General features: G+C 47.9%; 1 protein-coding gene and 1 long non-coding RNA gene across 12 annotated transcripts; one reads left to right on the top strand and one right to left on the bottom strand.

The window, feature by feature from the left end:
- Positions 1–550: 550 nt before the first annotated feature.
- Positions 551–11,096, bottom strand: LOC140001840 (uncharacterized). Of its 10 annotated transcripts, none has more exons than XR_011807414.1 (6): positions 6,821–11,094; positions 5,425–6,213; positions 5,232–5,314; positions 3,985–4,074; positions 2,497–2,594; positions 551–1,363 (listed from the first exon to the last, which is right to left on the bottom strand). It is a non-coding gene; the product is annotated as an uncharacterized lncRNA (long non-coding RNA). The 10 variants fall into 10 exon arrangements; XR_011807413.1 differs by having other exon boundaries at positions 5,242–5,314; positions 6,821–11,093; XR_011807416.1 differs by having other exon boundaries at positions 5,665–6,213; positions 6,821–11,092.
- A 313-nt stretch (positions 11,097–11,409) lies between these two features.
- PDP1 (pyruvate dehydrogenase phosphatase catalytic subunit 1) lies at positions 11,410–18,849 on the top strand. Of its 2 annotated transcripts, XM_027452472.3 has the most exons (3): positions 11,439–11,528; positions 11,883–11,917; positions 14,809–18,849. In XM_027452472.3, exons 2-3 carry the CDS (start codon positions 11,887–11,889, stop codon positions 16,458–16,460), a joined length of 1,683 nt encoding a protein of 560 aa, XP_027308273.1. In that variant the 5' UTR covers positions 11,439–11,528; positions 11,883–11,886; the 3' UTR covers positions 16,461–18,849. The 2 variants fall into 2 exon arrangements, with proteins under 2 accessions (XP_027308274.1, XP_027308273.1); XM_027452473.3 differs by lacking the exon at positions 11,883–11,917 and having other exon boundaries at positions 11,410–11,528.
- Positions 18,850–19,058: the final 209 nt, after the last annotated feature.

Here is a 19,058-nt window from a genome sequence, read left to right as displayed (position 1 = left end):
AAAAACCCACAGCACCAAGCCCGTGCTGAAACCCCACTGGTGGCCGATTCCCATGGCTGCCTGGTAGCACCGGCTCCTACCCGCTTTGCTCCCAAAATATTTACTTTGTGATTAACTTGGGAGTGGGGCCATCACGCGCGGTCCCGACGAACTCGGCGGTGAATGAGATGCAATTTTCCTTTGGGTTTACCCGGGCGTGATGAAAGCTGTGCTCGAAGCAAGCCCTGAACGGGAATGTTTCAAATCCCTTCCTGCGCTTCCCAAATGCGGCAGGGAGCTGGCAGGGGCGAAAAATGCAGGACGCAGGACCCATTTCTACAAACCCTGGGTGCTGGCTGAGGAGGGGTGTTTCTGGCAGCCCTCCCCTCCCTCCTCCAGCTGCTGCTCCCAGCACAATCCCAGCAGCAGCGCCGCACCCCCCAACCCGCCTCCGAAAAGGCATTTTTGGCACTGACCCGGTGCATTTGGATCAAAGATGTTGTGCTGAGGCTCAAAACTCCCCCTGTACAGCTGCTGCTGCTGGGCTGAGGAGGGCAAAAACGCCCAGGAACACACAGGCTCCTGGTGCAAGCCAGCCTGTGCAGTGTGCTCATGCTCGAAGGGCAGCAGCACCAGGACCAGCCCTGGCTCAAATTCTGCCTTCCCGAAAAGCGACCCCAGCACTGCCAGCTGGGCTCAGCGCTGAGGCTGAGCACAAATCCCCTGCTGCCGTTTGAGGTTGGTGATATGGAGAGCTGAGCTTTATTGCATGAGCTCAGCCCTTGGTGCTCTGCACAGCCACGTCACGAGCTGCATCCAGCATTTCCTCAGAGGCTGAGCACAAGCTGCAACACCTTGGTCAGTGTGAACTAAAACCACATGAGTTTCTTCAAAGAGGACAGAGCTGTGACATCCTCTGACCGTCCCACCCGGCCCCTGTACATCAGGTGCTGTCACTGCTGGCTGCTGTAGGGTGATTTTGAGGCAGAAGCCGAAGAGCAAACCTCCCATTTCTGCCTAGGACAAGCTCTGTGATAATTCCTTCAAAGGGCTTCCAAACAAGAAGCCTGGAACAGGACCTGATACTAGAGAGAGAGGTAAAAGTGAACGACAACACAGACATCTCTGTGGCCAGAGGACAATGAAAAAATGTTAAAAGCTGCAAAAGATCGGGTTAAAAAGTGTTGCTTAAACCTCCCCCTGCCAGTAAGTGACCTTAAATATTCTCTGTTGTACTTGTTACACATTTGCTTGTGTTTATTCAGTTCAGCCTGCTCCACGCTGTGCCTTTGGCGTGTCTTCTTCTCGTGTCACCCTCAGGTCCTTTTGTGCAGCCGGCAGTGTCACCCCGCTGCTTTCCTTCCCTCGGTGCCAAGGGAGGAGGCTGAAGGAACAAAGCAGCAGAGCTGATGCTTCCAGTGGAGAAAGCATGGTGGTGAGGCTAATCAAAAACAATCTCTCTGGAAAGATCTCAAGCAAATGTTATTCTTACAGTGCTAGGCTTACAATAGTCTGAGTTGTGTGCCCTATTGTATTGTTATGCGTTAGTGTTAGATATGTTTACTGTTAGATGGAGAACCACAAATCACTCCACTGCCCTCAGCTCCGTGTTACTGCTATCTACATCTTACCAGATTTAGCCAGAAAGTCTGAACTCTGTCAAAACAGGTAGATATTGCCACCCTCCCCCCCCCCAGTTATTTTACAACAATCCCAATCAGAAATACACGTCCATGAAGCAGTATGTTGGGGCCACGCGCTCACCTGCAGGCACATGCATCCCCTCTTTTTGCAGTGTAATCACTTCACTGGTTAAAGTCAATTTTTTTTTTTTCTAACCCCCAGCACAGCAAAATGAAAAGTCAACGTGTTTTGCTGCTCTGCTCCATACATCACTGCCGAGAATCGGCCACCACAGGGCTCAGGAATTAGTGCTTAGCTGGCAGTTCTGCTGATAACGCGTGAGGCAAGGCAGCCTGCTCGTTTTACGGCCGCGTTGTCCCTGCTGACAGAAGTAAAAACCTGCTTTTGTCACTGTCAATAAACAAATTGGAAGCTGGAGGGAAGTTTTCCATCAAAACAACAGCTTTTCGTCAGGAAATGCCACTTCATCAAAATCAGAGCGCTTCGAACCAGCCGAGCGGCTCCTAATGGACTTCAGAGGAAAGCAAAAAACAGATTTCTGTTCAGAAACCGTCTCATTCATTGCTGCTTTCTTGAACTGCAGGGTTCCCACCTCTATGTGTCTGGGGGTCTCCTAATATTTCAGACTCTATTTTCCAGAGCTGGGGATGCTGGAAATGCCTAGCAGGAAATTGGGCTTGGCTCCCTGCAGTGCAGGATGCAGTCGGGCATCCCACAGGACACCATCTCACTCCGAGGACAGGTGAGTTTCCATGCCTACCCCCAAGGAACCCCAAGGAGCCTGGGCATATTGAAGAGGGCACGGGTAACACAAAAGGAAGTTAATGGGGGAAAAAAGAGGTTTATAGGAACAACAAACCTGACATAACTGACCTCAAACCCAGGACAGAAACACTTCCCAGCGCCCAAGGGGCAAGATGCGCTTATAATCTCCCTGTGAAGAGCTTCTGCTGCTGCTTCTGGTTGATTACCTGCAGTTAAGAGTGCACTTAGTTATGAGCACAGAGCTGAATTCCTCATTAACATCCATATCAGATGCCCGCACGTTCCTCCAGAGCACTGGTTTAGCATCAGACCTGGCGTGGGTGCAAGCCAAGGGTGGCAGAGAGCAGAGGAGGTGCCCCGTGGCTCTGGCTGAGTTTGAGGAAACACAGTAAATATATTAAATACTTCTCATTTCTTTTGCCTGCAGAAAGTAAAAGGAGTGAGCAACACAGGCAATGACAAAGGAAGATGAGGAAAGATGAGGGATTTGGAAGGAAAAATGTTTTCCCATTCTCGCCACTGAGACTTGGTGCCTACAGCAGGGGTTATGACTTGTGCAATGTCTCATCCTTTTCCCACCCTGATGGACATGGGCTTAGTGAACTCAGAGACAAAACTGAACAGTCTTTTACCTCTTTCTCTTTGGCCTCTTTTGGTTTTGCCATATGTCATAGAATCACAGAATGGTTTGGGTTTGAAGGGACCTTAAAGCCCACCCAGTCCCACCCCCTGCCATGGGCAGGGACACCTCCCACCAGGCCAGGTTGCCCAAAGCCCCATCCAGCCTGGCCTTGAGCACCTCCAGGGATGGGGTATCCACAGCTTCTCTGGGCAGCCTGTGCCAGGGCCTCACCACCCTCTAAGTGAAGAACTTCTTCCTATCTGATCTAAATCTCTTCTAGTTTAGAGCCATTCCTCCTTGTCCTATCCCTACACCCCCGGCAGAGTCCCTCCCCAGCTTTCCTGTAGCCCCCTTTAGGCACTGGACCTCTAGTTCCAGCGTTACCTCACTCCTAGCCTCATCAGATTTTTCACTGCAGGAAAATTATTTCCACTACTTAGGTTTTAATTAAAAAATGGTTTAAATTCCACTCATTATTTAGTGGAACTTGAAGGGCTTTACATGAGCGAAATGTTCCTTTATTCTTTTATATTTATCATACGGCTTTTCATCTTCTAATTACTCCATCAAGGCTTGAAAACTCACAGATTTCCTACGGTCCATGTTTCAGACATGGGCTCAATCCGGTTCTCCACGGGGTATTAAACACAAAGCGGGGATCAAAGGGAAAATGCAGCGCTCGGTGTTCAGTACAGGAGCTGCCAGTGCTGTTCCGAGGCGTGTTTCAGACAGAGCCGTGCAAACTGATTTGCAAAGGAAAACTCGGCTGCAAGCTTTCTGAAAGAATTTGGTGCTAACTGAACCAATGATCTCCCTCACTCTTTTTTTTTTTTTTTTTCCAAAAGGAGCTTTATCAGAAAAAGACAGAAACATCCTTAATATTCCTACCACAAACCAGGCTCGGTTCCAGAAATATTTTACCTCTGAGTAAGCGGGGAAATGAGCTTTTGTGCCGTCCCACTCCAGTGACTCACCGCTTGCTTGGCGCAGCCCGGAGCATCCTTGCACAGCCCCCGTCAGCAGCGGTGCTCAGCCAAGCATGTGCCTCCTCCACAGCTCCCGGGCTGCAAGCAAACGAAAGATTTATTGCGCGGTGGGTACGACATACGTATGCCTTACGTCCACTCGGTGACAGGCGTTCAAGCTCTGAGAGCTCTCAGAGTAAGATTAAAGCACAGCAAATGCTGGTCTTCCTCAATGTTGTGCCAGTTTTGTATTGCATATCTTGTTCAGCTGCTTCGAGACAAAATCCTGGTCCCGTTGGGTTATGGGGGGTTGATCCTTTACAAAAAGGATCATGGCCACTGGGGACAACCCTACAGCAGGGGTTATAAGCAGCCTTTTGGTGTCACATTTATCTTGTCCTAATGTGCCATCCTATTTTCTCTGGCATTCCTCGATTACCAGGGCACAACCCCAGGCGTGCCAAGCCCTCGCCCGCGGGGTGATGTGACCCAGCTCACAAAATCTGCTCTGTGATGACCCAGGAGCCTAAAAAGCTCCCGAATCATTACCGATTATTTGTGTGTCACTTATGCAAACAGTCAGAAGATGCCCTGCCATGTCTCATCTAGAGGAGCCGTTTGCTTCTCAGCTGGTACAACGTGAAGTCCTGGACGGTTTCTTCTTACCAGCCACCATCTTCAGTCACCCTAAGCTCTTTTTTATTTATTTATTTATCTATTTTCCCTAGTGAAAATAAATGCTCATACAATGGGGGTCTTTACACGCAACGTATCCTTTATAAAAGGAAGTCGTGGGTATGCTTGTTTGCTTTATGGGCGATATTTTTGCAACAAATGAAAATACCGAACTAACTTTCAGGAAACAAGAGGAATTTATGTACCAAATTTATTCAGGATGGGCGCAGCAAATACCACGCCGCTCACTGGTCCCGGTGGAAATGAGACTGCAAAACGTCCCCCCGCACACGTTTGCTCGAGCGTTGCTAAATGAGCAAGAGCTTTTGTATCGTGGTTAATGACAGAAATGGCAATCTGTCTTTCATTGTATCTGGGCGGGAGGAGAAATGAGAATTACGATATAATAAAACCAATTTTGGGACCCGGCTGTAACCATGGCAACCTTCACTGACAGCCTTTCACTGGGAGTATGGGGAGATGGTGCACTTGGCAGGCCTGCCTGAATCATCTAAAACACCGGCTTGCAAATGTTGCAAAGATGTGAACTTTCACCGAAATTAAACTTTTGTGTTCATCACCTGACGTTACCTCTGCCTTCCCCTCTCTCTGCGGGCTGCGGGGAAATGTTCTCACCGAACAGGCAGATGCTGGGGGAGATGCACTGCAGGGTGATGCACAAAGGGAAGAAAAAAAAAAAGAGGTGAATTCCAGAATTAAATATTAACATTTTCTGAGCCACGTTCCCCTCTCGCTCACGTTTTTCCCTCCCACCTTTGCTGGCGTCAGCACACAGGGATGTGAGACCAGGAGCTAGGTCTGTGCCCGTAGCTCATCCTTCAGGATTTAAACCCAGCCTTTTTGTTTTGTTTTTTGGATGAAGACCTGGCAGCATTTGTAAATTTTTCTTTCTGGGAATGCCTGGGCATGAGCCCTGCCCCAGCAGGTGTCCGAGCCCAGCGCTGGGCAGCAGGTCCCGTGCCCCTGAGCACGGGCTGGGCACGGGGAGCTCACCGTGCGTGCGCGTGGGGCCCGAATTTATCACGAGCTGGAAGCAGTTCAGAGCGGCTGGCGGCGTGGATTTGCTGAGCCAAGCCCCGCAGAGGTGAAGGACAACGAGGCGCTGACCTTTCCTACAGCCCTGGGAACGTGGCTGCGGCCCCAAATGACTTCCTAGAGCTGCTCGAGGCGGAGAAGCCTCCTTGCCAGTGCTGTGTCTCTGCACAAAGCACTTTTTTTGTATGTATTTTCCACAGAGAGGGAAGGAATTATCTATCTGTGATCCAATCACATCCAGATCCCCCTTCCAGGCTGCTGCAGTGCCTTCATTCTGCTACGCGGGCTTCGAGTTCAAAGTCAATGCGAACCAGCACGCTCCTCGTTTCTCCTGAAATTCGCTCTCTCCTTTCACGGCCGAGCAAAGCAAGGCAGGAGAAAACACCTCCCCGGCTGGCACAGGCTGCGGGGCCTCCAAGGGGCCGGCTGGCATCGCTGTCACTGCTGTCACGGTGAACGAGCCGTGCTCCTCTTGGGTAGGAACCTTTCTGTCATATATTCTGCCTGCTGATACACGCAAATACAGAAAAACAAAGCTTGAATCTAGGAAAATCCGGGATTTTGCTTCCCCTGTTTGATCCCAGCAGTCACACCAAGTCACGCCCCCGGTCCTGGTTACCCCCAGCAGACTCGAGCACTGCCCTTCATACAATTCCTTGATTTAACAAGACATGTACAAAGTTCCTGTTGGTCTTTTTTTCCTGAACACAGACAAAAACACACAGGCAAACAGCAAGAGCCTACCTGTGAAGCCTTTTCCAGGAAGCCCTTTGCCCTAGCGTCCTCTTTTTTTTCTGTCATTTTCAGTGTCATGCCCCTGAACTCATTTCACGGCGCCCTTTGCATTTCTGCCCTTCATTTTTGTGGTGCTTTATTTATTAATGTATTGATTGATTAACCCTTTTTTTCCCCTTACATGCACATTTGTGGCTCCATGGACTCATGGGGTTTGTTCTTCCTCACACTGTGATACAGGTGCAATACTTTGGGTGCTGGATTGTGGATTGTACTGTTCTGTGGTTTTTTTTTTTGTTGTTTGTTTGTTTGTTTTCTTTTAGTAATCAAAAAGTCCTTCAGCCGCTTCCTCAGGCTGAACCACCACAATGTATCTTACCTCATCACTTTGGAAACGCTCCTTGGGTGCGTTAGAGCACTTCCACTTCAAAGTACGGCCAGCCACGGGAGATGAATTCCTGTGAGCGCTGAAAATGAGAGAGCATTAAAGCGGTGCCTGTGATGGCAATATCTGGGAGTGAGTTTGTTTTCTGAAGGCTGAGAGCAAATCCTTTCTTCGCTGTCTCACGTGGGGCTTCATAATCACATCAGCAGCGCATTTCAAAGAAACGGGAGCACTGCGATACTGCAGTTTGAGGAGGAAACAGAAACACTGACTCGGAGTCAATCAGCTCCCGATCACCAGTGCTGTAATTTAAAACATAAATGCCTTTCCGAGCTCATCTATTCCAAGCTGGATGGAGCCCAGCGTGCTTCAGTTTTTAAATAACTCATTCCCATGACCTTTGCAACTCGCTCACTTACACAACCGTGCAGAAAAGAGCCTCGCACACATGACTCAGGCTGCCGTAGGGTTGCTGAAATCTAAGAAGGCAGCCTACATAGCGTGAGCACAAGCAAAAGGGAAAAGAAAAGGCTGATTATATAACACCCAGCCCCACCAAACCAACCCCCCTGCAGTCACACAAAGCTGTGGGCTTTGGAGATGCAGCCACGGCTCCAAGAAGTTTCAAAGAAATCCCCTGACATCGTCGGGGTTTCGCCCCAGCGTTTTGTATCAGAGATAGCAGGAGAGAAATAATCCCTCCCTCGCAAAACCCTGCTCTGAAACACACAGCGTGCAATCTGGAGGCGCTCCAGCCCATCTGAAACATGTTGAGTAAAGTGACCCCGGGGGAAGAGCAAGGTGCCTGGGTTGCTCACTTGCAGACCCAAAATCATCTGCAATTTTGCACCACCTCCCTGACCCCTGCTGTCGCTGATCCGTGCCCCTGAATATGCCGGGTATTTGGACTTGCGAGCTAAGCCCAGCACTGGGCTGGGATCCAGAGGCGAGGAGGGCACCCAGGTGCCAACCTGCTGCAAAGCCAGAGCTGGGATCCTGAAATGCCCTTCTAAAAAACTCCCGAGGACAAGAAAGGCACTCCTAAAGCCGGCCTGGTGGAAATGGTCACAGTCTAGATTTGTCTTACAGGTAAAAGCCTGGCTCAGGAGCATGGCTTTGTAGTGCTGAGATCCACGGGGTCTCTCAGAGGGAGGTGTCAGCTCCTCCAGTTCCTCAACACTGTAACAGAGCTTGGCTTATCTCCTAAGACACAGTGTCGTTCCCTCCACAGGTTCCTATCCCACCGTGTGAAGAGCCCAGTGGCAAAAGCTTATTCCCTGTAACTGGTCTGATTTTCCAGGAGAGCACCCCGAGTGCCCGGTCAGCTGGGGTGAGGGTAATCCCTACCCCGCTCCGCCGGCTGGTGTCTGACACACAGGAATCCTCCACGCCTTGGCTCAGGCTCCGTGACCTTCTGCTTGGGGCACTCAACCCGGGAGAACGAAATGATTCCCTGGATCCAGCCCTAAGAGTTCAGATATTTTAAAATGTTTGTGTTAGTTGGAGCACATTCTCGGTTATTTGTCTGTGTCTGGACCGAAGGTGATCCTTTTGGTGGCCAACAGCAAAGTATTTTCCTTGTTTTGCGAAGCCCGCTGCCTGAGGACGGGCAGACAAGCCAGGCTGAAGGTGGGAGGACAAAACAAACACATTTGGGGGTTTGTTGTTTAAAAATATAACCTAAACATACCGTATAAAGCAAAGAGCAAATATTTATGTCGGAAGGTTTGCCTGAGATAGTAATCCTATTTATTAACCAAGGAAAACAGGACCCTAACTCATCTTTCTTCTAAAAAAAATATTTTTTTCTCTGCTATTTCCCCTGGAGCCTTCTGAATCTTTTACACATCAGCCAGCACGACTGGAAATGCAGTTACCTTTTTAAATGCTTGTAGCAAATGTAAAAACTGCACACCAGGAGCAACAGCTGGAGAAGGGATCAGCCCCTTCGGAGCCAAGATTGCTGGAGCCAACCTCCCGATAGCCTGAAATTGTTTCCACACAGAACAGGCACCGATAATGTCATAAGTGTCATTCTTGAAGCTTGCCAAAAAAGTCTTTTCCAGTGACATTTTGGTGCAGCGTCTCCTTTACTTCAGCAAGTTAGCAGAATGCTTTGTTCCTGTACTGGGTCTGGCTGGGATGGAGTTAACCCTCCCTGCAGCAGAGGCTGGTTGTGGTGGAGTTTGGCTGCCTAAAGAGGTAAAAGCACCACAATTCAACCACAAAACAGGCAACAGACACAAGCTGAGCTAGAAAAACTCTGTTTAAGGAAAAAAATATCTTTGGAAAGCAGGCGGTGAAGCATGGGAGCTGGGGCTCAGGCAGGCTGGAGAGTCTCTGAGCATATCAGAGGTGTTCGGGACCAGCCTGGCCGAGGCCCTGGGCAGCTTCACCGAGCTCCTGTCCTAGCTTATCTTGGTTCTGGGATGCTGGATCCCAACCGCCGCGTTTTGGAAAGGATCAGGGCAGCAGGATACAGAAAGGTGCAGCCCAAACCTGTCTTTGAAGCAGTCTGAATGAAGACCACAGGCCATCGCTGTCTGCAGGTATGCTGTCTGCTTCGAGCTCGAACGACACATTTATTTTTGCCATGTAATGCTTCTGATTTCTGCTAAAAATAAACGATGGGAACAGGCTTACATTGCTGTCATTGCTTCCGTGGTGCTTTCAGGAAAGGTGACAAGATTAGTTCACTCTTGTCCTACCCTTCCTATATATTCAGTACATGCCATGTTTCGCTGCCCCGTTTTCCCCTTTTTTAGGGTTTTCTTTTGGCTTTCCAAACTTTGGGACAGGTGCAGCAGCACGATGGCATTTGGGAAACACTGTGTGCAAAGACATTGTTAAAACCTTAAGCAGTCAAGGGCTATACAATCAATCGAGGTGTTACCCCGTAGTCCTGAACCAGCTTTCATTATAACTGAACCAAATCTCCTCATACAATGATCACTTAAATAGACCTGGGCACAGGTCTGTCTTCCCACAGGCTTTTATCTCCTGATGGAGAAGGAGGATGCATCAGTTGTGCCTCCCTACGTAGTCTTTAGGACGTTTCTAATCTTTACAGTCACTCTTGCAAATACAAAATGATGTAGATGGTTGTTGTTACAGCACACCCTGCCTATCTACTTCCACCCATGTGCTACCATTAAAAAAGAATGTAAATTATTCATCTCCCATGCCATTTAATGAAGTATTTTATGTGCGACGGTGTCCGTCAGACACCATTAACTTGCTTTTTACTCTAAAGTGGGCTTCAAAGAGAGGGATGTTGGTGTACTTTTTCAGATAAATAAATGTCACAGAAGTCGCCCAGAACACCGATAAACAGTCATTTTAATATTTTGTGCTTTCAGCTACCACTGTGGAAGACCTGTATATTCAAGGGTGGCATTATACCCTCCCAGCTGGTTTTCATATATAGGGTCACCGGGAAGAACTTTTTAATATAAGTATGCATCTTGAGTCTTTTGGGTAATACGCACAGAGATTTTCCTGTTTCCTCTCCTCATTTCTGTCTACATCTGTAAGCAACCTACCAAAGCTGGATAAAGGTGCAAATACAGTCAGAATTAAGGTTTCGTTACAGCTGTTAAAGGAATGCTTGTTGCAATGTTTCACAGGTAGCTGCACGTCTGATGCTCAGCAGAGCAGGCAGCCTGGCCACCCTAGAATTGGAGAGGCATGAGGGCACAGGTAAACAGAGGAAATCGAAACATTGCTGAATTTATGCTGGTTTTGTTTTCAGAGATATATGCAAAGAATCCAGGCTGGCCCAAAGCATCTCAAAAAACCTGGCTGTTGCCCTGGAGATGTGGAAGGGGGACAGGACTGTACCTAACAGGGGGAGAGCTGCTTGTGGGGCACAATGGGCGCTGCTCCTTCGGCCAAGGGCTGCTCCTACCCCACAGCTGCTGCCCTCGGGCTGTTCCTCGCTGGCAGCAGCTGCCCAAACCCCAATGTTCCCAGAAATGGGGCTGGTGGCAGGGGAAAAACAGGGCGCAAACGAGCAGCAGAAACCCGCAATGCTGCAGCATGGGCTTCAGTCGCCTCCTGCAGCGTTAACAGGCTTCATAACGCACGAAAGCAGCTCTGGAGTGTTTCAAGGGGGGCAAGAGAGCGCATTTCGTTATTTTGAAGTTATTCGGGCTCAGAAAGCAGCACGCCATACGGCAGCTTTGAACAACGCCCCTGCAAGCGGCTTTATTAACGGCTGGCAACGACGGGGCTCTGCCTCCCGACCCGGGAGGAAGCCACCACGCCTCTCCCTGCAGACACGGCGAGAAGAAGAAGAAAAAGCTCTGGAAAGAGCCAGGGACGGCGGCAGGGGCAGCCCCACGGGCACCGCCTCAGAAATCGCCTCAGCCATGGCCCCGCCCCCCCCTCACGGAGGGGGGCAGTGGGCGTGGCTTCGCCGCCTTCCCGCCTTCGCGCCCCTGCGCGCGCACGCAACGTCTCCTCCCCCCCCCCCTCCCTCCACCCGCGCGCCTCAGCGGCCGCCGAGCCTCCGAGTCACGTGCCCCCCCTTGCCCTCCCCGGCAGCCAATGGGCGGGCGCGCCGCGGGCCGCGGAGCCTATATAAGGCGGCGCTGCGCGCGGCGGCCCCAGCAGTGAGGCGGTGGCGGCGGCGTGAGTGGGTGTGCGCGCGGGGCGGCGCCTGCGGCGGCTTCCCGGCTGCAGCCGTCCGGGCAGGAGCCAGGTGAGGCAGCTCTGGGGCGGCGCGGAGAGGGGCAGCAAGGGCCGGGAGGAGGCATGGAGGGCGGCTGTGTTAACCTAAAGGGGTAGCGGGGGCCGGCGGGGTGGGCCGGGCCTTGCCCTGCCCTGCCCTGCCCCGGGGGAGCGGGCGGCGGCGGCTCGGTGTGTGCGCGGAGCGGCTGCGTGTGTGCTGTGCCTCCCTCCCGGCGCCCCCCCGGGCGCTCCGTCTTCTCTAACGTCCTCTCCGCCTTTGCTTCTTCGCCCTCTTTTTTTCCTCCCCCCCTTTTCCCTTCCCTCCCCCTCCCCCCCCGCCCCGGGCTTCTGCTTTGTGGATGTTGGCGGCTTCTTGTTGTGACAGGAGAATGTGTGTGTGCCCCGGGCCCAGGCGGATCGGTATGTATCTCGCACCGGTGTTTGGGGGGGGGGGTTGGGGGTCCCCAGGGCCGAGCCTGCCTCGTTCCTTCTCCTCTCTTCTCCAGCAGCCTGCTGCCTTCAGGTCAAGTGTCTGACAGTGCTGTTCAGGAGGTGTTTTGGAGGAGCAGCATCAAGTGGCCTTTGTAGGACAGTTGTAGTAAGCACTTGTTAAAGGAAGGGGTGATATACTTCTGTTTAATCAGTATAGTACTACAAAACCCATAAACTGGCCATCTGGCTCATTATTTGCCGTGTTTGTGGCCTGAGAAGTAGTGTTTGTACCCTGTTCTAAGCCTGAAGAGGCTTTAAAATCTATCCTGATACCAATCACCTGACAAATCCCGCTTGGATAGTAAAATTTCTCCTTAATGTCTTTTCCTTTTGTCCAATCATCTTCATCAACTTGAGGCCTTAAAGTACTTCAGGGCTAGCTGCAGTGTGCTTTTATTTTGGGCATCCATGTTGCAGGGTTAAATGGGAGAGTCTTGGAATGGTTTCAGTTGATGTTGGTAGACTTCGAATTTCTTTGACTTGATCAGCTGGGTCTAAAATCAGGCACACAAAGCAGACTCAGAAAAGCTGGCAGGGATTTATTGTGAGAGATACAGGCAGTGGAAAAATTGGAGGCTATTTTCTTCATGCATCCTCACAGGTTTCACTAAATATTTGCTAAACTAAGGATAAAAAATAAGCAAAATAACTTCTAGTGGCACTGCAGGGCCACTATATCAGCAGTATGCTTATAATTTTGCTTCATCATGGGTTGACAGCAAAGCTATTGGAACAGCTGTAAACCATGCATGGGTCAGCACTGAACTCAAGCATGTAGCAGCCAGAGGAGCTCCCCTCAGTAGGGGTCTAGCAGGAGAGCAGTGTGAGATCCGAGGTGCTGCTGCAGACCTGACACATCTGTAGAATGCTGAGGATCCCATTCTGTAATCAAAGTTGTGGCTTTCAAATGTCATGTGAAGAAATGCACATAACTGTTACCAAAATAGCTCCTGTATAATTAGAAGGCAGTAATAGACTTTAAAATCTATATTTGGAGTTGCAGTTCACTTGTGTCATACTGTGTGCATGTGAAGTCTGGGCTGGAGAAAGACATTTTCTGGGAAGCCAGTGGCTAGCATAAATTTATTATGTGCCTGGGAGTTCAAGCCAGTGCACTGCTGCTGAGTATATGGGCAGCTGGCCGGGGTCCACAGGACTATGACCAAAGCTCTCCCTGGTAGCTGAACCACAGCAAATTGGCCTCTTCAGGCATCATAACTGTCAGGAGGAGGCCTGGGAGAGGTCAGTGGACAAAAAAATCTTTGTGAGTGCAAGTTTGGATTGACAGGCGCTTCTTCAGGGAACGAAGGTACAACGTGAGAACGCCAGTGGAATGGTAAAACATGAATTCTACTTTTCTCAGTCACAAAATATGTAATATGCTGAAAGCAACGGGGTCTACTCCTAAGAAGAGGCAGGCTTGCAGAGCATTGCTTGCTTCCTTGTCTTCCAACACAGAATGGGGTGTGTTCATGTGCTTATTCTAGATATTTCTCCGCTGATAGACTGCCACAGAATTCTGATCAATGGGAAGCAGAGAATAGGTGAGAGACAGGTGCCTAACGATAATACCTAGGGCTGCGGAAGCCTTGTACAAGAACTCTAATCTTCTTTTTAGAAGAAGGAGTTACGCTGAAGCTTAATCATAAAGAAACTTGATCATAAAAGATGGAAGGAGAAAAATGAATTGCCATTAACTGTGCACACTTTGCATAAAAGAATGCAATTCTGCTGTCTTCCCACTGCATTTTTTTCAAGTTTCACACTAAAACACTACCTGAGAATGAAGCATAACGAATAAGAGGTTTAAGAGGTACTCGTGCTAGTGTTGTGAATGAGTGTGGTGATGGGGATAAGTAAAGTGATGTTGGAGTAAGTTTTTTCCAGAGGAATGAAAAATTATTAGGGAGACTTATGCATGGCAAAGCATTAGTGTTTTTCTTGGGCACTAAATTTAGTTATTTTCCTGTAGCACTGATCTAGCTTTGGGTTAGTGTGGCGCTGTTCTAGTGATGGAAGAAAACACAGGTTGTATGTAATCTTTCAACTAACTAGCTTTTTTTTTTTTAGCAATTTATAATCCTAAAACTGAGGTAGATCAGCTGTTAGTAGCAGATGTACATTTTCTACCACTTATATTTTTATCTGATGAACTAGAAATCTATCGCCTAGACTCCTGTGGCTGCTTTGTATATATAGACACCGTGATGTCACAAGTGTGATAGTTTTGCATATGAAAGGGGGGAGAAGGAACAAACCTTGCTATTGGCTTCTGTTTGCCTAAAATAGGTCTGCTCTCTGCTGCTTGCTTTTTATCATCTAAAGCATCTTCATCTTAGTGCTGGTTGTCTGTCATCTTGACGCTGTTCCTCGAAGCTTGCTGTTACGTGTTATCTCTTCAGTCTCACAAAGACTGCATCTTCCTGTGCTGCATCCGGCTCTGCCGAGCTGGAATCTCAGCATCAGCAGGAAACCAAACCTCCATAGAAGCCTCATGGAGCATGGCACTGCTCTGTTGCATTGCTGTGTGCTAATTGTTGCCTGAAATTTTATATGGAGCTGCATTGTCTGGATCGCTGTCACTTCCTTACTACTGTCTGAGTGGGTGTAAGAGCTACTGCATCTATGCTGAGCTTCTGAGTATGATACAGCTTCTGTTGTTATAGCCCAGTGATGTATAAACAAGCACTTCTTCCTCTTCTGTTTATTTCATATTATAAGCAACTTTGTTTAGGGGCTGTAAAAGTCTTAACACAGTCTTCTGGGGGAAAAAATCTGTTAGCTGTCCCCCTAAGCACAGTTGTTTTCTTGTATTTCAGCAATTCCAGTCCGAAGCTCCAGGCTGCCATTGCTGTCTGATGCCATGCCAGCGCCAACTCATCTGTTCCCATTGATTCGTAGCTGTGAGATTAGCAGAATATGCAGTACTGCTTGTTACTGCCACCATAAACATCTGTGTTGCTTTTCCTCTCATTTTGCTCACGGTCACTTCAGATATGCACCTCAGAAGAGATTTGCAGCACTTTACAGGCCAAAGGAGAACTTTAATCACTTTATTCACGCGAGGGATTACGCTTCTACACCACAGAGATTTTACCTCACTCCTCCACAGGTCAACAGCATCCTGAAGGCGAACGAATACAGTTTTAAAGTCCCAGAGTTTGATGGCAAGAATGTGAGCTCTGTCCTTGGCTTTGATAGCAACCAGTTGCCTGCTAACGCTCCAATCGAAGACCGGAGAAGCGCTGCCACTTGCTTACAGACACGAGGGATGCTTCTGGGTGTGTTTGATGGCCACGCAGGCTGTGCTTGTGCTCAAGCTGTCAGTGAGAGACTGTTCTACTACATCGCTGTCTCGTTGTTACCTCATGAGACTTTACTTGAAATAGAAAATGCTGTGGAAAGTGGCAGAGCTCTCTTGCCTATTCTGCAGTGGCACAAGCATCCCAACGATTACTTTAGCAAAGAAGCTTCCAAGCTTTACTTCAATAGTCTGAGGACTTACTGGCAGGAGCTGATTGATCTCAATAGCGGAGAGACTACGGATGTGAAAGAAGCTTTAATTAATGCTTTTAAGAGGCTTGATAATGATATTTCTCTGGAAGCTCAAGTAGGAGATCCAAATTCTTTCCTCAACTACCTAGTACTGCGAGTAGCGTTCTCTGGTGCAACTGCCTGTGTGGCCCACGTAGATGGTGTTGACTTGCATGTGGCAAACACAGGTGACAGCAGGGCCATGCTCGGGGTTCAGGAAGAAGATGGTTCTTGGTCCGCAGTCAACCTCTCCTACGACCACAATGCACAAAACGAACGGGAAGTGGAACGTGTGAAAACGGAGCATCCCAAGTCTGAAGAGAAGAGTCTGGTGAAACAAGACCGCCTCCTGGGCCTGCTGATGCCTTTCAGAGCTTTTGGTGACGTGAAGTTTAAGTGGAGTATTGAACTACAGAAGAGAGTGGTTGAGTCGGGCCCGGATCAGCTGAATGACAATGAATACACCAAGTTTATTCCTCCCAATTATCACACTCCCCCTTACCTCACCGCTGAGCCAGAGGTCATCCATCACAAATTAAGGCCGCAGGATAAGTTCCTGGTTTTGGCTACAGACGGGCTGTGGGAGACTATGCACAGGCAAGATGTGGCTAGAATCGTAGGGGAGTACCTCACTGGGGTTCACCACCAGCAGCCGATAGCTGTTGGCGGTTATAAGGTAACTCTGGGGCAGATGCACGGTCTCCTCACAGAAAGAAGAGCGAGGATCTCTTCGGTATTCGAAGACCAGAACGCGGCGACTCACCTGATCCGTCACGCAGTGGGCAATAACGAGTTTGGCACTGTGGATCACGAGCGGCTGTCCAAGATGCTCAGTCTTCCAGAAGAGCTGGCTCGCATGTATAGAGATGACATTACCATTATTGTGGTGCAGTTCAACTCACATGTTATAGGTGCATGTCAAAATGAAGAACTGTGAATTTTCACATAGGGAACTGGTTACCAAAGCTGTAACGATGGCCAGTACGAGCAGCAGATGGAAAAACAGACAAATTCAATAAGTGAGCGAACTGGTTGCTTGCTAGATTCAACATAATCCATTGTTCCTGCTTTCCCACAGAGCTCTAGATAGAGGGGGAGTGCTATTGACCTTAAGTAACTTGAAGAGGAAGTCACAGTTTGGGAAAAGAGGTTTTTGTAATAACTTTGCACTATTGATTTCATGAATGCTGCTAGAACAATGTCTTGAATTTGGCAGAGCTGCATGAGGGAGGGAAGGGAGGATTGAGAATTAACTACCAAACATCTGTCTGTTTTAATGAAACGAAGCCTGTTAACATCTGTAAATATCACTGTCTTAAAAGATGAGTAATGAGGAATGTTGTCGAATTCTTACAGGGCTAATTCTTGCGGAGAAGGTGCGGTTGGTTATTTGTGAATATATTGACAACCTTTTCCTCTGAGTAGGAGGATGACTTTAACTGAGTAGGTCTTCAATGTAACAAAGTTATCTCACTCATATAGACAATGTCATTTGCTTAAGGATATTTGTCTAAGTGTTGACTTTCAATGCAGGTCTAAGCCATAATCAATACTTGAGATTCTGTTCTGGTTTAATCATATCTTTATACACAGTGACTTCTAAATGTCTGTGCATCAATAGCTTCTTGGCTTGTGGGTTTCTGCACAACTTGTAGGGCAATAATACATTACAACATGCAGTTAAGGTATCAAGTAACTTCATGGAGGACTTCAGCATGAAGAAACTTGCAGACTCCTCAGAAAGAGTCTATGTTGCTAGTCAAGACTGTGTTGGCTTTCCTAAAGGTCATGTCCTTCATGTACTCCACCCTGTCTGGTGTTACTTACCTGGTAAGATAAACCTTCACCTGAAAAGATCAGGAAATCATTACTAACCTCATTGTGGCTTTGTAATTTGCACTCGTTTTTACTTTGGCTGTTTCAAGTGGTCACATAATGAATGTCTTGCACTTGAATACATATTTGTAAGAATGTCAGATTTAAAAACTACAAATTACAAAGAATGAAGTATGGCTTGTACATAGGGTTTTAGTTGAGAAGCTAACTGGCATGCATGTGTATGTTTAGTGGCTTTTTTTCTAACAGCTTTATTAGCAGCTCTGGTTCTCTGGACAGCTGTTGTATGCATGTTCTTACAGTCCAGAATGTTACCACATGGCAGTCTCCTAAATGGATCTGTTTGGCTTGTAGGGATTGAGTTTGAACTTCACAAGTAAAGTCCTGGACTAAACTTGGGTGCCTCAAGTTGTTGGGCTCTAACTGTAAAAAGTAGGGACTGACAACTAACTTAAAGGTCGTCATTGCATCTGTTTTAGATATGTCACATTGTACAGATTCCTCTTAAGCTGCCCTTAATTTAAAAACTGAGATGCTGGCTAAAATGCCAGTCCTTGGTGACTGGGAGAACACTTGTAACTTGAGTCATGTGTTCTAGAGAAACTCTAGATCAATCATAGGTCAGCATACTTCATTTCACGGAGGTGTTTCAGCTAAAATAACTTCCTTAAGCCTTCATTGCCAATTCGAAAAGAAAACACAAACACTTAAAAAAAAAAAAAAAAAAAAAAAGCCCAGCTTAGTTTGGTTAGTTGAGTAATGTGGCACTTTCCACTAAATGCAAATATTTCCCTCTAAGCCTACTGTTACATAGGGTACACTTCGCTTGAACAAGGAACCTGTGCTATAGTAAACATTGGCTCCTCATACTCACGAGTGCTGGGTGTACTTAGTGACCTGCAGCTTTAATCTGCCTTCCCTTTACCCAGCCTGAAAATACCAGGATCAACTTTGCTGGAAGGTTAATGCTATCTTCAGTTTGCATCCAAGATGTGAACAGCCCTTCTTTATTCGAAGGGAAAAGGGGAACTTGAAAATGCTTAGACAAGTACTGGCTGTTGACATTGCTTCTGTATGTTGTGTTTTGGTGCCTGTCTTTAGCTAGGTCAGTAGACTTCATGTTCTATCATTCAAATGCAGTATGTATCTAAGCTGTTACAGTATTTAACTTTCTTACTTTTTTTTTTTTTTACTGTTAAAGCTCTATTACATGTATTGATGTATTTAACCTATGATTCTTGATATGGATTTGGTACAAGTCATGGCTAGAAGAAATGAATATTGGTCCCATGTACACAACTTTTGAGGAGAAGCTGCTTTTTGTAGAAAAGACGCATATGTATGGGGTCAGACAAAATAGTATTTATGTCTTGCTTGGAGGCTTGCTCAGTATGTATGCAGTGAACAGAAACAGCGGAACTGCCTGCTGAACAGGTGATCTGAACAAATGTCTTTTAATAGAATAAATAAAATGATCAATTATGCAGAAATCCTTGTGTATTGGCTTGATACAGAATGCAGCGGTGGCTCTGCCAGGGGTGGAGCTCATGGAGCTCTCTTCATTTCGAGTGTGTTCTGTTGTGCAGTCACAGTTATGAATAGACCAGATGGCTCAACAATGCAAAGCATAAATGGAAACAGGCTGGGAACTGGGCTTCAAAGCTTCCAAATGCCACAGAGGCTTGAACCCTACATCAGG

Source organism: Anas platyrhynchos, chromosome 2 (genome assembly GCF_047663525.1).
Source record: "Anas platyrhynchos isolate ZD024472 breed Pekin duck chromosome 2, IASCAAS_PekinDuck_T2T, whole genome shotgun sequence".
Classification (NCBI taxonomy): domain Eukaryota; kingdom Metazoa; phylum Chordata; class Aves; order Anseriformes; family Anatidae; genus Anas; species Anas platyrhynchos.
This window is presented reverse-complemented; position numbering and strand designations above follow the sequence as displayed.